At 44.0% G+C, this 23,745-nt stretch overlaps 1 protein-coding gene across 10 annotated transcripts in view; it reads left to right on the forward strand.

The window, feature by feature from the left end:
• Window positions 1-23,745, forward strand: part of LOC135512700 (epidermal growth factor receptor substrate 15-like 1) — a 36,291-nt gene that overhangs the window by 6,563 nt on the left and 5,983 nt on the right. For 4 of the 10 annotated variants that reach the window (XR_010451448.1, XM_064934988.1, XM_064934990.1 and 1 more), the window contains exons 13-24: window positions 1,249-1,321; window positions 1,511-1,672; window positions 2,936-3,133; window positions 4,561-4,725; window positions 6,855-6,960; window positions 7,377-7,433; window positions 8,086-8,243; window positions 8,355-8,427; window positions 11,035-11,189; window positions 11,405-11,498; window positions 16,848-16,868; window positions 23,390-23,598. Coding sequence is in view for 9 of the 10 variants with exons in the window: in XM_064934988.1 (XP_064791060.1) it covers window positions 1,249-1,321; window positions 1,511-1,672; window positions 2,936-3,133; window positions 4,561-4,725; window positions 6,855-6,960; window positions 7,377-7,433; window positions 8,086-8,243; window positions 8,355-8,427; window positions 11,035-11,189; window positions 11,405-11,498; window positions 16,848-16,868; window positions 23,390-23,598 (1,471 nt within the window). In the remaining variant the exon portion in view is untranslated. Of the gene's footprint in view, window positions 1-1,248; window positions 1,322-1,510; window positions 1,673-2,935; window positions 3,134-4,560; window positions 4,726-6,854; window positions 6,961-7,376; window positions 7,434-8,085; window positions 8,244-8,354; window positions 8,428-11,034; window positions 11,190-11,404; window positions 11,499-16,847; window positions 16,869-23,389; window positions 23,608-23,745 lie in introns of those variants that run through there. The other 6 variants (XM_064934991.1, XM_064934994.1, XM_064934989.1 and 3 more) reach the window with 4 other exon arrangements.

A 23,745-nucleotide genomic window follows, 5' to 3' on the forward strand; every position in this document is an offset into this window, starting at 1 on the left:
CACACTCTCTGTCTCCCTCACACTCTCCCTCCCTCACACACTCTCCCTCTCCCTCACACACTCTCTGTCTGTCTCTCCCTCACACACTCTCTGCCTGTGAAATGATATCAAAATGCTCACCCTATCGCAGAGGATGGAAAAAAAGGTAGCTTTAGTAATATGAGTCATATTCTTTTTGAAGCGTTTGAGCTGCATCCCCGCTCGCCACCACGCCAAAATGATATTTAAAAAACTGATGTAGGAACAGATGTGCAGGGAGAGTGGATGCAGAGAAGCAGGTGAGTGATGGCTGGAAGGGGATGAGGCTGGCTGATTACAGTTGTCACACGTGACATGCACATGAATGTGAAGTAGACGTTATTGAACCTGCGCATACAAGAGACTAGTTGCTGTTGCTTGTGTAACAGTATAGCTTCCGTCCCTCTCCTCGCCCCAACCTGGCCTCGAACCAGGGACCCTCTGCACACATCAACAACTGACACCCACGAAGCATCGTTACCCATCGCTTCACAAAATCCGCGGCACTTGCAGAGCAAGGGGAACCACTACTTCAAGGTCTCAGAGCGAGTGACGTCACCGGATGGAACGCTATTAGCGCGCACCACCGCTAACTAGCTAGCCATTTCACATCGGTTACACTTGCATTTTTTTTTAAACAGAATTTGTCAACCAAACGGACTTTATAAACATTTTATAACAGGCACAAGCGGGTTCTTTAGATCTGTATGGCTGAGAAATGATAGGCTCATATGAAACGGGGTTCTAAAACGTTTTGCATAAGTATCGTGGCGTTTTTGTACCGTGATATTACCGTGGTACCGGTATACTGTGCAACACTAGTAGATACTGCATGTGGAACACAGTAGAGTAGGTGATCAAATGGACATTTCAAAAGGAGAAGAATGGTAACAGCCGGGTGTGGATTGAGTCCTTCCCTCTCAACCTCATCCCGCCTCATCCCCCACTCCAACCCTTTAAAAACAAAATGTGTGTATTTGATCAATCTTTTGTTTTCACCACTTACTCTTCATGCTGCGTCAGCACTCTTGCTTTTACACACTGGAGTGCCCTCAGGTAACCCTCTCTTGGCTGTCCCAGTCTGTCCTTTTTCTTTTGTCCTCATTTTGTGTCTGGAGGGAGAGAGGGGTGAGGAAGAGGAGAGGGAGGTGGAGGAGGAGGGGGTGGCTGGCTTTTTCTCCCCTGTGGCGCTGTGTGTTGATGGGGGGGGGGGGTGTTTCCCTCTCTCAGGGAGAAGTATACCTTGGAGCAGGACATCAGAGAGACAGAGGAGGCCATCAGACACAAGTCCTCGGAGGTGCAGGTGAGCAGGCGTACCATTTCCTCATAAAAAAAGGGAATTGGGGGTTTTTGACACACCATGTGTTTTTTAATGCTGTATACTGCTACTCTAAATGGAACGAGGTAGTGCAGCACCGTGTTCAGAGTTCCCTCCTCTTTTCCCAGATTGTCATTGTTGTGCTGATTACATGTGTGTCTGCGTGTTCTTCAGGAGATGCAGAACGACCTGGACAGAGAGACGTGCAGCTTGCAGGAGCTGGAGGCCCAGAAGCAGGAGGCCCAGGAGCGGCTGGAGGAGATGGACCAGCAGAAGGCCAAGCTGGAGGACATGCTCAACGACGTCCGGATCAAGTGCAATGAGGAGTCCCAAATGGTGAGAGTAAGGGATAATGGGAAGCAGAGGAGTTTGACAGTGGTCTGGTAGTAATCATGGAAGCAATATAGCTATCGTGCTTGTAGAAAAATTCTAGAGTTCAAAAAAACACATGAATAGATTGCTTTTGATAAATAATGTTTTGTTGTTGGATTTAACTGCCGAAAATGCTGTTATAGAGGCCATTTCCTTAGTAGGTGACATCAAGAGGTCAGCATGTGGGAGAAGTGTGTGCTCAGGATGATAGACGAGTTTCCCACTAGTAATTACCAGTTTGAGGGCCATTCAAGAGGATTTCTCCCAGTCGTATGTGGTAAAATCCCACTTCCATGTCACTGCCTCCTTCAATACCAGATGCGCACTAGTGACTCTCATAAAGGGGGCACATCTCCCGCTCTGGGGTGATGTGATGGGATGTCACTGTTAATTAGAAACTTGGCCTTTGGCTTGCTCATATAGAGCGGCTGCTACCTGTTTGCTGTTTGCTGAAAAGGGTGCAAGAGGGAAGTTCGTAAACGTGGCTCGAGGACTTTCATAAGGCGCTGCCTGAAACCAACTATCATCAACCACAGAGAATGGACACATAGAAACCAAAGACTGTACAAAATATCAACGTAGCATGTGAAGTGTTGGTCCCATTTATCATGAGCTGAAAGAAAAGATCCCAGAAAATGTTAATACGCACAAAAAGCTTATTTCTCTCAAATCTTGTGCACAAAGCCCTTTTATTGGGGGGGAAAAACATTCTGGTTGGCTGAGCCAGGCTCCCCAGTGGGTTGGCCTATACCCTCCCAGACCCACCCATGGCTGTGGCCCTTCCCAGTCACGTGAAATCCATAGATTTGAGCCTAATTTATTTATCTCTATTGACTGATTTCATTATATGAACTGTAACTCAGTCAAATCTATGAAATGGTTGCATGTTGCGGTTCTATTTTTGTTCAGTGGTAGTTCCGGCTTCGACGTCACAAAAGAACAGTTTGAAGTGCCCCGATTAGGAGTTGAATTTTGAATGCAATGTTCGCATCCATTTGTTTGAACGGAATAGCCCGAGAGAAAGAATATAGCTCAGATTTACTGAAGAGGCATAGCCTACAATGCAGTGTAGACATAGGCTGTAGGCCTACAGTTTTATATGTTTATGTGTTGTACCGTTACAGCCCTACAGCCTACACTCAATCTGGTAGGCATCGCATTCATCCTCCACTTTCTCCCACCCCCCCTCCCACTGTCTCTTGCTGTCAATCTCTTTCTCTACCCCAGATTTCATCCCTGCAGAATCAGATCCACTCCCAGGAGACTGACCTGCACAGCCAAGAAGAGGAGCTGAGTCGAGCCAAGGCAGACCTGAACCAGCTGCAGCTGGAGGAGAGCCAGCTGGAACAGAGCCTAACGGCTGGCAAGTTCCAACTGGAGACCATCATCAAGTCCCTCAAAGCCACCCAGGACGAGATCAACCAGGTGAGAGAGAGCCAGGTAGAGGGAGAGGAGAGGCAACCGACATGCCCCCAGTCAGATATGCAGAAGTCCCATACACCTGTTGTGGTTAGGGTTAGGTACAGCGACTCATCACATCTGATTCACGCTATAATGCCAACCCGAGCTATCCTGGCGTTTGATATTTTATTGTCACATTGTCCATTCCAGCATGGTTCCAGCACAGCTATGGTGGATGCATAACCAAGCCAGCCCAATTCAGCTCGGCATGGCTCGGTTTTGTCCTATAGTGAGTGTGAATCAGGCTAATGTGTCTGGGATGTGACAGGACCTGTTGCAAGACACTTCCTAGTGTGACCACCAGGGGGAGTTTTTGTGTCACGAATTGACGAAAATGACCAGATTCAATATGTGCTTGGTCTTCTCTTCTGGGAGATATTCAGCACAGACTGGGAAATGAAGAAGTACTTAATACATTTTCAGTGAAATTCTAGTGAAGTTGTTTTTAAAGAGCATATCGTCATCGTTAACCCCTCATCTGGAGATATCTGCCCTCCGTCAGATTTGGGTGTGGCAGTTTCAGTGTCAAATGTACTACCTCCGCTCTCTGCACCACACTAATCATCATATCTGACATGACTTCCACAGCCCACACCTCCGATCTCACATCACCCTGAGAAAGGATGCTGAGACATAGATGGCTGTGTTCTCTTTTGTAGGGTGGGGGGGGGGGGGGGGTGTAAGTGAGAGACGTTACGTTGAGGTAAGTGAGAGAAAATCCATTCCGATCTACTCTCATTATGAACAAATAGCAGCGCTTAGCTACTTCCATAACCTGCAGCGCCAAATCATGTTCACTAATATCCTCATTCATCACTCTTCTCTCATTGAATTCAAACCATACTGAGATTACAGTATTGTAGTCCAATACCACCATCTGTGAGGAGCTATGGGGAATACCCGCAATCAGCTGTAACCACGGCAATGTGAACGGAACCATGTGACGCCTGCGCTGAGACTCTCCTCCCAGGGTGCCCTGCACGAGGCCATATTGTGAGAGGGTTTCTCTACACAAATGACTGGTCCCATTCAGGCCTTGTCGGAGCCGTGCGTTCTGTCTTAAGAAACACTGCGGTCAAAAGGCCATTGAGTGGTCGTAGAGCCACGCCGGTTGATCATTTCCTCGGCGATCACCTACAATAATATGCACTCACTCTCGGTTCCTTAGAAAAGCTATTCGGCCACTATATTGAACGGAAAGAGATCCTTTTGGGAGGGTGGCTCATTTTGATGGAATCTCTCAAAGACACGTTCAAATGAAAGTCATCACAACCTGATGTGCAAACACATGCGTTCACATATAACTGTTGTTCCCCTAACAGCCCTGATATCCTCTGTGTTGAATGAAACCCTACATTAACCTACTGTGCTGTGCTGCTCTGTTCCTCCAGGCTCGCAGTAAGCTGTCTCAGATCCAGGACAGCCAGCAGGAGATGACTAAGAGCATTGAGCAGTACAACAGCAACCTGAACGGGACCCACGGAGGCAGCATGACCAACCTGGCTGACATGAGCGAGGGATTCCACGACCGCGAGAATGGAGGTTTCGGAGCCATGGTGAGGAGACCACATCGCTCAGGAGGTTCAACTCTGGGTCCTGTAACTACGACCCAGAGTTTTTCCTAAGCATGTAGAGGTAATACACTGCGTGGCCAAAAGTATGTGGACACCTGCTCGTCTAACATCTCATTCCAAAATCATGGGCATTAATATGGAGTTTGTTCCCCCTTTGCTGCTATAACAGCCTCCACTCTTCTGAGAAGGCTTTCCACTAGATGTTGGAACATTGCTGCTGGGACTTCCATTCGGCCACAAGAGCATTAGTGAGGTTGGGCACTGATGTTGGTCGATTCGGCCTGGCTCGCAGTCAGTGTTCCAATTCATCCCAAAGGAGTTAGATGGGGTTGAGGTCAGGGCCCAATGGCGGCAAGCTCTACACCACTCCAGCCGACGCTTGGCATTGCGCCTGATGATCTTAGGCTTGTGTGCGGCTGTTCGGCCATGGAAACCCATTTCATGAAGCTCCCGACGAACAGTCCTTGTGTTGACGTTGCTTCCAGAGGAAGTTTGGAACTCGGTAGTGTTGCAACCGAGCACAGAGGACGTTTACCCGTTGCTCGCATCAGCACTCGGCAGTCCCGTTTTGTGAGCTTGTGTGGCCTACCATTTCCGCGGCTGAGCCGTTGTTGCTCCTAGACGCTTCCACTTCATAACAGCTCTTATAGTTGACCGGGGCAGCTCTCGCAGGGTCTAAATTTTACGAACTGACTTGTTGTGAAGGTAGCATCCTATGACGGTGCCACGTTGAACATCACTGAGCTTTTCAGTACGGGCCATTCTACTGCCAATGTTTGTCTATGGAGATTGAATGCCAGTGTGCTCGGCTTTATACACCTGTCAGTAAGGAGTGTGGCTGAAATAGCCGAATCCAGTCATTTTGAAGGGGTGTCCACATACTTTTGACCACGTGGTGTATATAAAAGTGGTCCATTGAGGTTGAATGCTTGGTGTCTAGTGGAGACCTGGTTCAACCTAGAAAGGCAGTACTCTACTGAACACATCTGGTACATTTGGACTTGAACAACGGATGGCAGCTAAGGTGTAGTTCATTTCAGCCACATCTGCAGATCATGGTAACATGATGAGTCATTGTCGGCTGCTGGCCTGGGTGTGAAATTGACCTGTGTGTCACCGGAGATGATCAGATAAAGAGAAAAGATAAGTGGAATATGCTAAACCTTTGCCTGTAAAGAAAAGAGGTATCACTTCCCTTGTTTAGTGTCAGAAATGTTTCGTTCAAACGAGCGGCTCCGGGGCTTGCAGCATCTTAAGTGGTTTATATTAATCCCATAGTTTGTTATATCTTGTTTAATGTGATTATCTCTGCTTAAATACTCTTGCACGCTGTTATTTTACCTGGCAGCCCTCTCTGTTGTTCCGTCTTAAGCTTAATTACCTGTGCGTTTTGAAAGGGCTCGGACACTTAGCGCTTATTCTTGGCCCTAATTCTGGGCGGCGTTGGATGTCATGGCGGAGTGAACACAGGGATCACGGTCAGGCCTCTTATTGAAATGAGGAGAAGTCCTGCTAATGAAACATAACAAGTTAGCGTTTTCATAGCCAGGGCTCGCCTGGCACGTGAAGGCAGGTTTTCTAGAGAAACCAGAGACCCTGAAGAATGTGGGGCCTAACAGATGGTTGTTTCCTACCGACTCTGGGGGCTTTTTCATTGGGACCAGCTGAGTGCAGTGGGGCGCAGCAGACACAGAATGGGCAAATTGCAGAAGAATGAACATTCCCTTTGTGTTATTAAAGTGAAACTCAAGCCCCGGGCGCTCTCTGGTCTGGTCAAGTCTGGAAGCAGCAACAGTGGAGGCTTTTCTTCAGGCTCACATTCCTCTCTCGTCGAGGTCTCTGTTAGTGTTGTCGAACTCACATTCCTCCACTTGAACCTGAGTGGGCCCTTATTGAAATATGAAGTATTTTGATTTGATAGCTGTCGTGTTTGACAGCTCGGCAAGACTTATCGGCCGACTGAATAAACAATCGAGTCGACGTGCGTTGGTTTTTCTCCTTCATGCCTGTCTGAGGGGAAAATGGTTGGAGATGGTGGCACAGTCTTAAGTGTAAATAAACCAAGGCTCTCCAGAACCAAACAGACAGATATGTTTTTCTCCCATTCTCAGGAGGACCCATTTAAGGTGAAGACATCTGGGTTCTGTAGCGTCCCTCAGGAGATGCACACAGACCCCTTCCACTCCGAAGACCCCTTCAAGACAGACCCGTTCAAAGGTGCCGATTCTCCTCTCCCTCTCCTCTCACTCTCTCCCTTTCCTCTCCTTCTCTTTCAGCGACCTTTCAGCAATCGCTCATCTCTCCCCCGTTATCCCTCTGTCCTCTCCTCCTCTCCTCAGATAGTCCTGCTTGAGTTTCCTCTCCTCCTCACTCAAATGTTCCCACAGGGCTCTCATCCTCCCTATCCCGACATGATTTGTAGTTTCACCAGAAGCAATGTGGACTCCTCTGCAGCTTGGCTAAGACGTTGTTTTTGCAGTTCTGCCTTTGTTTTCCTTAAGTGTGCTCTATAATTTGTTTGTTATCCTTCTGTGTTTAGATTCCCCCTTCCAACGTTTTAGCTGTTGTCCTCTGTGCCATAGCCTCTGATTGTCTTCTCCCCCTCATCCCTCATCTCAACTCCTCTCCTGTAGGTGACCCCTTCCAAAACGACCCTTTTGCAAAGCAGCCATCACTACCAGCGCCTGCAGGTATTTATTTATTCATAACCAGAAAGAGTTATACACAATTAAACGAGAACATGGACTTCCATACAATGCCATCCTCCTGTTAAGTTGATGACATTCTGGAACTTTGAGAAAACAGGGTCCAACCGGGCTTGCTTCAACGTCCCACTTCTCTCTCTTTGTAATATACGACACACGTTCCATAGAAAATATTTGCTGGCTGTTGAATGTTTATCTTAATGGTGATTGAGTTCTTGCATTTGTCTGACGTAATGGAGAATGCCTAATTTGTCTGGCGTAATGGAGAATGCCTACGGTCTCAATGTTGACAATAGCAAAGCCACGGGCAGTTGAACACCCAGCATTTTTAAAAACTGATTAAAAGAATATGCATCATTTCCTAACAGTTTCCTTACCAACAATAAATGGAACTGTCATAAGGGGAATTAACATTGAACATAGTGACTAACTGGGTGATATGATTCCTACTGAAGAGGTTAACCAAATTGCACTCGCATTATCTCAACTACTACGTGGCTTACGGTCCGGATGCTCCAGCCCACAGTGAACCTAATTCACATCGCGTCCCTGTGCGAAGGATAGGGTACCGTCAGACTAGCCTATGTGAAGGGAAGGTCAAGTCTGATCCACAGCCTGCTACACTGAGCTGTCCTAGATCTCTCTCACCATCCAGACCCCTTTGGGGGGGACCCATTCAAAGAGACGGACCCCTTCAAAGCTACGTCGGCAGACTTCTTCAGGAAGACCACCGTCAAGGCAGACCCCTTCAGCACCCCCGACCCCTTCAGTAAAAGTGCAACGCTCCCCACCAAGGTACTCTGGCACTTTCTGACCCTTGGAATGTGTTTGTATATATTTATATTCAACTCAGTTTATATATGGGTGTATATGTATGTAACTGTTTCTTTCTGCTTGTTCATGAAGACAAGTCACTTTACAACCAGCGCAGACCCTTTCATATCCATTAGCCCAAAACCCACCAGAGGCCCAGGACCAGGTACTTGCTCAGATGTCTTTCTCCTATTCTTCTACCCCCCCCCCCCCTCATCTCCCTTTTCTCAGGCATAACTTGTTTAAGTCTGATTTTTGTATTCAGAGAGAAGAGGTTGTTTCAGTTGCACAATGCATTTGTTTTCTTTTCACACCTTTTTGCCCAAGCCTGCTGTTTTGACTATATCGGCCTATAGGCCTGTGGGCTGTTGAGCAGGTGTCAAATAGCTGTGAAAAGTGTTCCCATGTTTAACATCCATTTTCAATCATTGAATCCTTGTTTTTCTCACATTTTTAGTGTAGACCTCAGTAAAAAAAAAAAAAAAAAAAATCTCCCATAATGCCAGGAAGTGTGGTGGTTAACAAATATCAGTTTTCAAAGACATCAACGCCTCAGATAGAATTTGTATGGATAAGATGGGTCAAATAATGACCCTAAACGGTTTTAAGATTGGGAAACAGTTGAGGTTCTTGTGTGATGTTTTATATATATATATATATTTTTTTACCAAGGTTCCCATTCTAAGCAGCACATGGATCACTTAAAATTCACTTGAAACAGTCCCAGTAAAAACAGGAGATGCATTGTGGCTTGGGCCCAGAGGATGGCTTGTGGCATCTGAAATAACTTAGAGAGGCCTTGGACAAGGCAATCTTTAACTGTGTAAGTTAGTAAGTACTGTAGCTTAGAGAGGCCTTGGACAGGGCAATCTGCAACTGTGTAAGGGTGGAAATACTGTAGCCTAGAGAGGCCTTGGACAGGGCAATCTGCAACTGTGTAAGGGTGGAAATACTGTAGCCTAGAGAGGCCTTGGACAGGGCAACCTGCAACTGTGTAAGGGTGGAAATACTGTAGCCTAGAGAGGCCTTGGACAGGGCAATCTGCAACTGTGTAAGGGTGGAAATACTGTAGCCTAGAGAGGCCTTGGACAGGGCAACCTGCAACTGTGTAAGGGTGGAAATACTGTAGCCTAGAGAGGCCTTGGACAGGGCAATCTGCAACTGTGTAAGGGTGGAAATACTGTAGCCTAGAGAGGCCTTGGACAGGGCAACCTGCAACTGTGTAAGGGTGGAAATACTGTAGCCTAGAGAGGCCTTGGACAGGGCAATCTGCAACTGTGTAAGAGTGGAAATACTGTAGCCTAGAGAGGCCTTGGACAGGGCAATCTGCAACTGTGTAAGGGTTGAAATACTGTAGCCTAGAGAGGCCTTGGACAGGGCAATCTGCAACTGTGTAAGGGTGGAAATACTGTAGCCTAGAGAGGCCTTGGACAGGGCAATCTGCAACTGTGTAAGGGTGGAAATACTGTAGCCTAGAGAGGCCTTGGACAGGGCAACCTGCAACTGTGTAAGGGTGGAAATACTGTAGCCTAGAGAGGCCTTGGACAGGGCAATCTGCAACTGTGTAAGGGTGGAAATACTGTAGCCTAGAGAGGCCTTGGACAGGGCAACCTGCAACTGTGTAAGGGTGGAAATACTGTAGCCTAGAGAGGCCTTGGACAGGGCAACCTGCAACTGTGTAAGGGTGGAAATACTGTAGCCTAGAGAGGCCTTGGACAGGGCAACCTGCAACTGTGTAAGGGTGGAAATACTGTAGCCTAGAGAGGCCTTGGACAGGGCAACCTGCAACTGTGTAAGGGTGGAAATACTGTAGCCTAGAGAGGCCTTGGACAGGGCAACCTGCAACTGTGTAAGGGTGGAAATACTGTGGCCTAGAGAGGCCTTGGACAGGGCAACCTGCAACTGTAAGTGTGTATGTCCCACTCTCAATCAACTCTTCATTTCTACTGGGTTGCACAAGAAAGTCCTCTCTTTATTTTCCCTAGGAAATTGCTGTAGTCCATATAAACACATTACGCCATGCAGTGTTGAAGTCCCATAGCCATGCTAGAACACTGGGTTGACTGTGGCAGATGTTTGGGCTCCCGAGTGGCGCAGCGGTCTAAGGCACTGCGTCTCAGTGCAAGAGGCGTCACTACAGTCCCTGGTTCGATTCCAGGCTGTATCACATCCAGATGTGATTGGGAGTCCCATAGGGCAGAGCACAATTGGCCCAGCGTTGGCCGGGGTAGAATTTGTTCTTAACTGACTTGCCCAGTTAAATAAAGTTTAAATGTAAAAACAATGTACATGTAAAAATGTTGTAGGATCAGGTTTTCATGTTAGTTTGCTTATTACAATTATGAGCTGAGCGAAAAGGTGTCATGCCAACTACTTCAAATCCTCTCTTTTTTTCACCTGCTCATTTTGTCTAGCCTGTTTTCAAGCTTCTCATTTTGTCTAGCCTGTTTTCAAGCTTCTCATTTTGTCTAGCCTGTTTTCAAGCTTCTCATTTTGTCTAGCCTGTTTTCAAGCTTCTCATTTTGTCTAGCCTGTTTTCAAGCTTCTCATTTTGTCTAGCCTGTTTTCAAGCTTCTCATTTTTCTTGACTGAAACTGTACAGGGTTTATATACACTCAGGAGTCAAACAGTGAAACCTTGATGCAACAGCAGCAACAACTCTGGAAGCACAGCTCATATCAGTCATGTATCATGGAAAATCCTTTTGAAAATGTGTGTATTTGTTCTCGATAACCTACACATCCTTGAATGTTTCATGTTGACATTTTCTCAGATCTCTTCGGCACACTCGACCCCTTTGGAAGCAGTACTGCCTTTGGAAGCAGTAACAGCTCATTTGGCAGTAACAGTGGGTTCGCAGACTTCAGCCAAATGTCAAAGGTCAGAGACCCGATGGAAGGAAGAGGAGGCTTTCCTGAATACCAGCAGGTACTTCTACCAAGGACTATGAACTGTATAGCATCTATTTGTTCATTTCCTACCCAGGGGTGCACAAAGAACCGTTTGTGTATTTTTACTAATTTCCTGATTCATCGTCTTCAATGCACATACATCAGTCTTGTTATGAGTTGGCACTTGACAGTTGTGAAATGTCTGTCTGTCTCTCCCTCTCTCTCCCGCCGTCCTTTCCTCCCCCTCTCCAGTCTGGGTTCGTAGACGACCCCTTCAGTAGGAAGCAGGACGGCCCAGCTCTGCCGCCCAAAAAGAGCATTCCACCCAGACCCAAACCACCCAGTGGTGAGTAAGGCCTGAGGGAAAACAGGGAGAAGTGGAGGGGGGGGAGTAAGTGGGAGAATAGAGATGGAGAGTGATTGTACAAGAAAGAGAGAGAGAGAGAGAGAGAGAGAGAGAGAGAGAGAGAGAGAGAGAGAGAGAGAGACGAAGAGAATTGTTGTGCCACAGAGAGACAGAGAACGAGAAACAGAGAGAGGGAAAGGGGACATTTTAATGAGGGGGAGCTAGTGGGTTAACCAAGGACATATAATGCCACCAACCGAGGTTTCACTATGAATAATACAACGCCCTGCACCACTGGGTGATTCAGCTACTTTCACTGTGCCATGTCATCATATAGATTAATTTACTATTTTACATTAATTATTGTAGCAGCATTACTCTTTGCAATATAGGTCAATTTCATTTTACAGATGTAGGATTTTAATTTGAGCCAGTTTGCTACAGCAGAAAAATAATCCTGCAGCAAAAAAAAAAAAATTATTATATGAATTATAATGAAAGGGAATGGAAACACTAGGCTTTAGAACACCAGCTAACTGTAACTTGCCATATTGGCATTGTTGCATCATCGGTGGCAGAGTTTTAGAATTTCTGAATTTACTGAGACGAATGCCTCTGCATACATTAATGAGCATACTTTGCAGGTTTCAAACCATATACATGTATGAAAACATCGTACATATTTTGAAAGATAAGAAACGGCCCTTTCAAATGATATCTCATTCAATAGAACCACATCAATCAATCAAATCGTAATCAGTCAAGAAAAAACACCTGTGAAGATGTGTATCATAAATGTTTTTTTTTGTCACGTGTACTCTAAGAATCGGGAAGCAAGTTCAGGGAGTAAATTTAATAAAAAATAAACATGAAACAAAACAAGAAACACGAGTAGTGTACAGACATGAAACATAGAAACAGAAACAGAGTCAATAACGCCTGAGGAAAGAACCAAGGAGAGTGACAGATACAGGGGAGGTAATCAGGAAGGTGATGGAGTCCAGGTGAGTGTCATGAGGCACAGGTGCACGTAATGATGGTGGCAGGTGTGCGTAATGATGAGACAGCTGGAGCGCCGGAGTGGGGGGTCGGTGTAAACGTAACATTTTTCTCAAACAACTGCCATTTACACTACTTCCCAATGAATATAGAGAAAAACTTAGAGCATATTGAGTTTTCCTTATTTTATAAGGATTGATCAACTGAGATCAGAATAGTAAAACCTTTTACTGTGAATGAGTTACAGCCATTTTAGTCACCGGAAGTATTTTTCTAGAATTCTATGGAATGTTCTGTGATCAGACACGTTCTCATCTGGATAGTATATTAAACACATATATGCACTAAAACATATTACAAATAGCATTTAGTCTTACATTTGTTAAGGAAAGACATGCAGAAGTTACATAATATCAATAAATCGATAACTTAGGTTAGGATAATACATTGTCTAATTCAAGCCTGAAAAAGGTGCAAGTCACATCATACTCTCACATTCCACTAGGCCTATAGCCTAATACACAAAGAGTCAGGATGGGAACAAATTAAAAGCATGCAAGGAAGGGGAAATGACCAGTGACACTCTGATCTACTTGGTGAGGACTAAGAGACCCATTACTAGTACTTACAGTTGAAGTCAGAGGTTTACCTTAGCCAAATACATTTAAACTCTGTTTAAACTCAATTCCTTACATTTAATCCTAGTAAAAATTCCCTGTTTTAGGTCAGTTAGGATCACCACTTTATTTTAAGAATGTGAAATGTCAGAATAATAGTAGAGAGAATGATTTATTTCAGCTTTTATTTCTTTCATCACATTCCCAGGAGGTCAGAAGTTTACAACACTCAATTAGTATTTGGTAGCATTGCCTTTAAATTGTTTAACTTGGATCAAATGTTTTGGGTAGCCTTCCACAAGCTTCCCACAATAAGTTGGATGAATTTTGGCCCATTCTTCCTGACAGAGCTGGTGTAACTGAGTCAGGTTTGTAGGCCTCCTTGCTTACACACGCTTTTTCAGTTCTGCCAACAAATGTTCTATAGGATTGAGGCCAGGGCTTTGCGATGGCAACTCCAATACCTTGACCTTGTTGTCCTTAAGCCATTTTGCCACAACTTTGGAAGTATGCTTGGGATCATTGTCCATTTGGAAAACCCATTTGCGACCAAGCTTTAACTACCTGACTGATGTCTTGAGATGTTGCTTCAATATATCCACATAATTGTCCTTCCTTGTGATGTCATCTATTTTGTGACGTGCACCAGTCCCTCCTGCTGCAAAGCACCCCCACAACATGATGCCGCCACTCCCATGCTTCACGGTTGGGATGGTTTTCTTCGGCTTGCAAGCCACCCCCTTTTTACTCCATACATAACAATGGTCATTATGGCCAAACAGTTCTATTTTTGTTTCATCAGATCAGAGGACATTTCTCCAAAAAGTATGATCTTTGTCCCCATGTGCAGTTGCGAACCATAGTCTGGCTTTTTTATGGCGGTTTTGGAGCAGTGGCTTCTTCCTTGCTGAGCGGCCTTTCAGGTTATGTCGATATAGGACTCGCTTTTACTGTGGATGTAGATAATTTTCCTCCAGAATCTTCACACGGTCCTTTGCTGTTGTTCTGGGATTGATTTGCATTTTTCTCACCAAAGTACGTTCATCTCTAGGAGACAGAACGAGTCTCCTTCCTGAGCGGTATGACGGCTGTGTGGTCCCATGGTGTTTATACTTGCATACTATTGTTTGTGCAGATGAAAGTGGTACCTTCAGGCATTTGGAAATTGCTCCCAATGATGAACCAGACTTGTGGAGATCAACAAAAAAAAAAATGAGGTCTTGGCTGATTTCTTTTGATTTTCCCATGATGTCAAGCAAAGAGGCACTGAGTTTTAAGGAAAGCCTTGAAATACATCCACAGGTACACACCTCCAATTGACTCAAATTATGCCAATTAGCCTATCAGAAACTTCTAAAGCCATGACATCATTTTCTGTAATTTTCCAAGCTGTTTAAAGGCACAGTCAAGTTAATGTATGTAAACATCTGACCTACTGGAATTGTGATACTGTGAATTATAAGTGAAATCTGTCTGTAAACCATTTTTGGACAAATCCACCGTCGCTGGACCAGACAGGACTGGCAAAAAGTGCTCTTCACTGACTAGTCGCGGTTTTGTCTCACCGGGGGTGATGGTCGGATTCGCGTTTATCGTCGAAGGAATGAGCGTTACACAGAGGCCTGTACTCTGGAGCAGGATCGATTTGAAGGTGGAGGGTCCGTCATGGTCTGGCGTGGTGTGTCACAGCATCATCGGACTGAGCTTGTCGTCATTGCAGGCAATCTCCTCCCTCATGTGGTACCCTTCCTGCAGCCTCATCCTGACATGACCCTCCAGCATGACAATGCCACCAGCCATACTGCTCGTCCTGTGCGTGATTTCCTGCAAGACAGGAATTTTTAGTTTTCTGCCATGGCCAGCGAAGAGCCCAGACCTCAATCCAATTGAGCACTTTGGTACCTGTTGGGTCTGTGGGTTTGGGCCATTCCCCTCAGAAATGTCCGGGAATTTGCCAGTGCCTTGTTGGAAGTGTGGGGTAACATCTCACAGCAAGAACTGGGAAATCTGGTGCAGTCCACGAGGAGGAGATGCACTGCAGTACTTAATGCAGCTGGTGGCCACACCAGATACTGACTGTTACTTTTGATTTTGTCCCCCTCTTTGTTCAGGGACACATTATTCCATTTCTGTTAGTCACATGTCTGTAGAACTCGTTCAGTTTATGTCTCAGTTGTTGAATCTTGTTATGTTCATACAAATATTTACACATGTTAAGTTTGTTGGAAATAAACGCTGTTGACATTGAGAGGACACTCATGTTTTTTGCCGAGTTTATGTGTCATGTGAGGATGATGGTGTGATTTCCCCGCAGCCGTGTTTGTAGCCACCGTTGTGACTGCCTGGTGCACAGGTGACAATCTTCTCGAAAAGGTCTGAGCACTGACAGTCCACCACAGTGTCCTGCAAACAGAGACAGAGAGAGGGAGAGTATTTAAAATATCTAATTTATAGGCCTATTAGTACATAACAGTAATACATAATTGACAGTTACCTTCCAGTCAAAAAGCTTGGTTGAGAGGCAGCAGCATCACGTGGTGGCTCCAACTTCCTCTGGCTCCTCCATTTCAATGTCATCTTCTTTTTCCTTGTCTTCCCCAAGTAGCGATTAACCGTCTGCAAATAAAAAAGGGTGTCATGACTGGAAGGGAATTGTACAAGTTACCAATCGGCTTGCAAGGTGACAAAGTTATATCTTATTATCCACAAAGGTTTCCACTCACATTTGAGAAAATGTCAAATAACTGAAATAATATTATAATATATGCTTGTAAGTAGCAAAGAACCTGGATAATTTACCAAACCCACTACCAGTCGTGAGTTTTCGAAAGTTATTAAAGCTAGCTATGGGATTAGGCTTCAGGTTTAGGTACATTCATTCTTGCAATCAACAGCCAGAAGGCTTTCTATTTTTAGGAATCATAGCTATCACAGATATAAAGACTCATAATATGTCAAAGATACCTAGCTATGTAGTTAGCTAGCTAGCTAATAATTACTGTAGCTACCTAGCTATATGGGGATCCTAGCTCCTGCAGCAGCCGTCTCTTCTGCCTGGCTGGCGAGCTAATTGTAATCCCTAGCCAGTTTGTTTTAGCTAGGTCTAGCTCATACCAAATGATAAATGCTATTCTATTTGATTTTGTACAGTTATCAATGAAAACATTTACATCAAAAAGACAAGACAAGAGAAGAGCTAAATCAAGTAGGCTAGCTAGTTCCCTTGCCTCGTTTTGGCCTCCCGGTGGCAGCATTCACTTTCAGTCTCCATGACAAAACTCAATTTGCTCACTTCTAGTAACAGTCATTACTATGGCAATTCAAGATGGAGCTACTCATACCTCTAATAAACATTGTTCAGATCAAATTACTTTAAAATAGAGATGTTTCTATGTTACAAGCATGTTTGTTATTAGTGGATTGAATACAGCTTAACTTCCAGAAGTGTTTCCATTCCCCTTTAATTTACATTTTTGTAGGGGTTGATACATTTTCCGTTAGGGCAAATCATGTCTGAAATTTCTAAGTGGGAATTACAAACGTTAGAATCATTTTTATAACTCAAATACACTATTTTTGTGCAGGAAAATGCTCAGCAACAAATGAGTGATCAAATTATGATCCGACATCTGTGTTATATAATTGTAATGGTTTACTATCCCTTTGTCTTTTCCCCTCTGTGGTCTTTGTCACCTCACTGTAAGTGTTCCCCTCTTTTGTTTTGTTCTTCTAGTAAAACACACAGAAGAACGTTGTGAGTATGGATGGCATGGCTTATCATCACATACAGTGCATTCGGAAAGTTTTCAGGCCCCTTGACTTTTTCCACATTTGTTTCGTTACAGCCTTATTCTAAAACGGATGAAATAGTTTTTTCCCCTCATCAGTCTACACTAGAGGTCGACCGATTATGATTTTTCAACGCCGATACCAATTATCGGAGGACAAAAAAAATCGGATACCGATTAATCGGCCGATTTTTTACCATAATAATAATTTTGTGATAATGACAATTACAACAATACTGAAGGAACACTTTTCTATTACCTTAATATAATACATCAATGGAATCAATTTAGTCTCAAATAAATAATGAAACATATTCAATTTGGTTTAAATAATGCAAAAGCAAAGTGTTGGAGAAGAAAGTAAAAGTGCAATATGTGCCATGTAAAAAAGCTAACGTTTAAGTTCCTTGCTCAGAACATGAGAACATATGAAAGCTGGTGGTTCCTTTTAACATGAGTCTTCAATATTCCCAAGTAAGAAGTTTCGGTTGTAGTTATTATAGGAATTATAGGACTATTTCTCTCCATACCACTTGTATTTCATATACCTTTGACCATTGGATGTTCTTATAGGCACTTTAGTATTGCCAGTGTAACAGTATAGCTTCCGTCCCTCTCCTCGCCCCTACCTGGGCTCGAACCAGGAACACATCGACAACAGCCACCCTCGAAGCATCGTTACCCATCGCTCCACAAAAGCCGCGGCCCTTGCAGAGCAAGGGGAACAACTACTCCAAGTCTCAGAGCGAGTGACGTCACCGATTGAAACGCTATTAGCGTGCACCCCGCTAACTAGCTAGCCATTTCACATCGGTTACACCAGCCTAATTTCGGGAGTTGATAGGCTTGAAGTCATAAATAGCTCAATGCGTGAAGCATCGCTCAGTCAGACTGCTCTATCAAATATCAAATCATAGACTTAATTATAACATAATAACACACAGAAATACGAGCCTTTGGTCATTGATATGGTCGAATCCGGAAACTATCATTTCGAAAACAAAACGTTTATTCTTTCAGTGAAATACGGAACTGTTCCGTATTTTATCTAATGAGTGGCATCCCTAAGTCTAAATATTGCTTTTACATTGTACAACCTTCAATGTTATGTAATAATTATGTACAATTCTGGCAAATTAATTACGGTCTTTGTTAGGAATAAATGGACTTCACATAGTTCGCAACGAGCCAGGCAGCCCAAACTGCTGCATATACCCTGACTGCTTGCACGGAACGCAAGAGAAGTGACACAATTTCCCTAATTATAATAAATTCATGTTAACAGGCAATATTAACTAAATATGCAAGTTTAAAAATATATACTTGTGTATTGATTTTAAAGAAAGGCATTGATGTTTATGGTTAGGTTTGGTGCAACGACAGTGCTAAATCATCACCCATTTGGCGAAGTAGGCTGTGATTCGATGAGAAATTAACAGGCACCGCATCGATTATATGCAACACAGGACACGCTAGATAAACTAGTAATATCAACCATGTGTAGTTAACTAGTGATTATGTTAAGATTGATAGTTTTTTATAAGATAAGTTTAATGCTAGCTAGCAACTTACCTTGGCTTCTTGCTGCCCTCGCGTAACAGGTAGTCAGCCTGCCATGCAGGCTCCTCGTGTAGTGCAATGTAAGACAGGTGGTTAGAGCGTTAGAATAGTAACCGGAAGGTTGCAAAAACAAATCCCCAAGCTGACAAGGTAAAAATCTGTCGTTCTGCCTCTGAACAAGGCAGTTAACTTCTTGGCGCACCCATCCCTTTAGCGGAATCATTTTCGTCAACATCCGCTGAATTGCAGAGCGCCAAATTCAAATTAAATTACTAACAATATTTAATTTTCATGAAATCACAAGTGCAATATAGCAAAACACAGCTAAGCTTGTTGTTAATCCACCTGGCGTATCAGATTTCAAAAAAGCTTTACGGCGACAGCAAACCAAGTGTTTATGTAAGGACATCTCTCTCTCATCAGACAAAACATTACAAACAGCTAGCAGCAAAGTAGATTGGTCACGAAAGTCAGAAAAGCAATAAAATAAATCGCTTACCTTTGATGATCTTTGGATGTTTGCTCTCACGAGAGTCCCAGTTACACAATAATTGTTCCTTTTGTTCCATAAAGATTATTTTTATATCCAAAATACCTCCATTTGGTTGGCGCGTTATGTTCAGTAATCCACAGGCTTGAGCGGTCACGACGGGGCAGACGAAAATTCCAAATAGTATCCGTAAAGTTCGTAGAAACATGTCAAACGTTTTTTATAATCAATCCTCAGGTTGTTTTTACAATAAATAATCGATAATATTTCAACCGGACTGTAGCTTTTTCAATAGGAGACAGAGAGAAAATGTCTGCTCCAAGCTGTTGGCGCATGCAAAATTCTGCTGGCACCCAGCCATCCACTGACGCGATGTGATCGTTCTCGCTCATTTTTCAGAATATAAAGCTGAAACTATGTCTAAAGACTTTTCACACCATGTAGAAGCAATAGTGAAAGGAATCTGGTTGATATCCCTTTAAATGGAGGGAAGGCATGCAATGGAACAGGGAGGTTTCAAAATAAGAGGCACTTCCTAGTTGGATTTTCCTCATGTTTTCGCCTGCAATATCAGTTCTGTTATACTCACAGACAATATTTTGACAGTTTTTGAAACTTTAGAGTGTTTTCTATCATAATCGGACAATTATATGCATATTCTAGCTTCTGGGCCTGAGAAATAGGCAGTTTCATTTGGGTACGTTTTTCATCCAAACATCAAAATACTGCCCCCTACACTCAACAGGTTAACCCACCGTTCCTAGGCCTTCATTGAAAATAAGAATCTGTTCGTAACTGACTTGCTTAGTTAAATAAAGGTGTAAAAAAAATGGTGTCCAAAAATACCGATTTCCGATTGTTATGAAAACTTGAAATCGGCCCTAATCAGCCATTAATCAGCTAAACACAGTACCCCATAATGACAATGCAAAAACAAGTATATGACATTTACATAAGTATTCAGACCCTATACTCAGTACTTTGTTGAAGCACCTTTGGTAGCGATTATAGCCTTGAGTCTTCTTGGGTATAACGCCACAAGCTTGGCGCACCTGTTATTGGGGAGTTAATCCCATTATTCTCTGCAGATCCACTCAAACTCTGTCAGGTTGGATGGGGAGCGTCGCTGCACTGCTATTTTCAGGTGTCTCCAGAGATGTTCGATCGGGTTCAAGTCAGGGCTCTGGCTGGCCCACTCAAGGACATTCCGAGACTATGTCCCGAAGCTACTGACGTGTTGTCTTGGCTGTGTGCTTAGGGTCGTTGTCCTGTTGGAAGGTGAACCTTCGCCCCAGTCCGAGGTCCTGTGCACTCTGGATCAGGTTTTCCTCAAGGATCTCTCTGTACTTTCTGCTCAGTTCATCCTCAATCTTGACTAGTCTCCCAGTCCCTGCCGCTAAAAAAACATCCCATCTTGGTTTCATCAGACCAGAGAATCTTGCTTTGCATGGTCTGAGAGTCCTTCAGGTGCTTTTTGGCAAACTCCAAGCGGGCTGTCATGTGCCTGTTACTGAGGAGTGGCTTCCGCCTGGCCGCTCTACCATGAAAGCCTAATTGGTGGAGTGCTGTGGAGATGGTTGTCCTTCTGGAAGGTTCTCCCATCTCCACACAGAAACTCTGGAGCTCTGTAAGAGTGACCATCGGGTTCTTGGGCGGCCAGCTCTAGGAAGAGTCTTGGTGGTTCCACACTTCTTCCATTTAAGAATGATGGATGCTACTGTGTTCTTGGGGACCTTCAATGCTGCAGAAGGTTTTTGGTACCCTTCCCCAGATCTGTGCCTCGACACAATCCTGTCTCGGAGCTCTACGGACAATTCCTTCGACTTCATTGCTTGGTTTTTGCGCTGACATGCACTGTCAACTGTGGGACCTTATATAGACAGTTGTGTGCCTTTCCAAATCATGCTCAATCAATTGAATTTACCACAGGTGGACTCCAATCAAGTTTGAGAAACATCTCAAGGATGATTAATGGAAATAGGATACACCTGAGCTGAATTTCAAGTCTCATAGCAAAGGGTCTGAATAATTATGTAAATGAAGGTATTTCAGTTTTTTATTTGTAATACATTTGCGAACATTTCTAAAAACCTGTTGTTGCCTTGTCATTATGGGTTATTGTGTCTAGATTGATGACGAAAACGTTGTATTTAATCCATTTTATAATAAGGCTGTAACGTAACAAAATGTGGAAAAAGGTGTCTGAATACTGTATCTTCTGACTGTTAGAACATAGTTCACTAGAAGCTGTTGTAAGGGACCTGTATAATCGTTGAAGCCTCAACTCAGCTGGTGTTGCCTTCTTACCTCTGCATGATACAAGTAGAATATGCTCATCATAGATCAAACAGCAATGCTCGCTGCAGCTCAGAAACATTGTTTTTGACTGGCCTGAAAACCCCACCGTGAGCTCTACCACGTTGTAAACAGGAAAAGCACTTCATGGGTACAGATACGTTCATCATCTCTGCCAAACAAGTGTCCTTTTCATTTTCCTTTTGAAGATTGAATCAACAGAACAGTTTTGCAGTTGCCTATGCGGTAACTCTGCTCCACATAGAAGCGACTCAATGTGCTTTTTAGCCATAAAGTTACTGAGTGAAAGTCTTATTTCACCATTTAAACCTCACAAAGTTGAATGGGCCACGCTAATCAAGATTTCACCACCTATTATTATTAAAGGTGCCCCACTTTATGGTTAAACCATGTATGCAATATGCAGTGTAATTTCACTGTAGCCTAGATACACTGTACACATTATAGCATAGTAGTCGCAACTTTGATCCATTAGATTTAAAAATAATAATAATAATAATAATGAATTGTCGCTAATCATCCCCTATCTGTAAAATCCTTGCCTGAGATTAGTGTTAGATGAGTAGAACTGTATGACTGTAGGACTGTTGCTTGAGAGCTCAACCCTGATGCCAGGCTGCAGTGAGAACACAGAGCAACATGCCCCAGGAATACACAGATGATCTGTGGTTGGCCATGCTGACACCAGATCGCCCGATGTTCTCAGCTCCACCCTTCCCCACTTCCTCTGTTTCCACTGTGTGCACACACTCGGGTGAGCAGTGTGGCTTCTCTGGCGACCTCTTGCCCGACTCTGGTCACACTCTGTGCCCTGGCTAATGCCATATCTAAACTGCTTTCACACCTGGGTTTATGTATCCAAATTAGAGGGGTTGAGCAGAATTTGCAACAAGTGAAAGGTCACGACATAGAATGATAGTTTGATGTAGATATCTCTCGTTTTTCTAGGTAGTTTCTGAATTCATTACAGAGCAATACTTTAAATTTGTGCTGCGAGATACAGTCAATCATGAATAGGAGATACGATATATGTTGTGAGAATAATATAATAAACATTATTTGTGGGGCTCTGAGATGTGCCTTGTGCATCACATTGATAGACAGCATTGATAATGTGCTGGTATTTTGGAGCAGGGTGGAGCTGACGGTTTGTGGTGAAGTGTATGTGCCATTTACTGAAAGAGAGAAACTGATTGCCTAGCTGTTCAGTGGGCCTGTGAACTGCTAACCTTGGCAGGCCTGGTATAAATAACAGCTCGATTGACAACGTGGTTAACACCTTCAGAAGCAACAACAACCAGTAAGTACTACATTCCCACGGCCCACAGACTCTGCCAGCAATGACTGAACTACAGAGAAACAGCTTGGAAACATCTCTACCATGTTAACATGGGCTTATTTTAGAGTAGTGACGGTTCAGTTAAATAATTTATGTATTTAAGCGATGTGGAAATTAAGATAGAGAATACAATGAGTTGGCATAACTGAGGCCAGGATTTTTTCCTGACAAACAGGTATAACTCTGGGCCATAGTTGTTCTTGGGCAGGTCATGTGGTCATTAAAAACTCCTGGCCCTAGGCATGTAGCATCTAGGCCTGACAAAAACTCTAAAATCACCCACTGAGGAGAGAACTGATGAACTTGTGAACTGAATCCTGTGTTGGTTAAGTGGGCATGAACTCTACCCATCTGCTCACCATAAAACCCAACATAAAAGAGAAAATAGCTCTCGCCATTTTTTTGATATGGGCTTTATACAGTATATTGGCCCATGTCATTAAATGCGTGTTTAATTCATACCATGCTGGCATGTTGTTTCAGCACAATTTTGTATCTGCATTGTTTGTGTGCTCCTTATTTTGTTTAAGTTGAGCTGCGTGTGGTTTTGGTGCACCACGAGTGTAGCTGAAACTGCTGTGGTTTTCAAAGCTTTTCATAATAGAATGCTCTATTTCTCGTGAGACAAGCAGTGGAGGGCGGGGGGGGGGGCAGCATTTGTGGGGGTTGGAAGGCTGTTGCGAGCAAACGTCACCTAATAATTGTAGTTGACTTCATAACCACACACACTGTGGTCTCTTCTGCAGGGGAAATTACTGTCCTTACTGTCTTAATGTCCTTAGGTAAAAGCACCCCCGTCAACATGCCTGGAGGAGCTGGCGACTCGACCAAGCCCTGCGACCCCTTCCAGCCGTTTGGCAGTGACGGCATCGACCCCTTTCAGAGTAAAAAAGCGGTCGGAGACCCGTTTAGTGGCAAAGATCCTTTTGCTCCATCTGCCTCAAGTAAAGCCCCTAAAGACTGTTCCTTGGGTTTTGCAGACTTCAGTTCTGTAAGTTGAGCTCAGTGATACTCTGTCTCTGTCCAGACCAGTCTTTATATACCCGAGCCAATACCTCTGCTTAAGTTCCCACAATGTTAACTGAAGGATCTAGAGCGGAGGCCCTGGCTGTTTATCAACTCATCTTTCTGTGTCCTG

The sequence above is a fragment of the Oncorhynchus masou genome, chromosome 24 (genome assembly GCF_036934945.1).
Source record: "Oncorhynchus masou masou isolate Uvic2021 chromosome 24, UVic_Omas_1.1, whole genome shotgun sequence".
Lineage (NCBI taxonomy): Eukaryota > Metazoa > Chordata > Actinopteri > Salmoniformes > Salmonidae > Oncorhynchus > Oncorhynchus masou.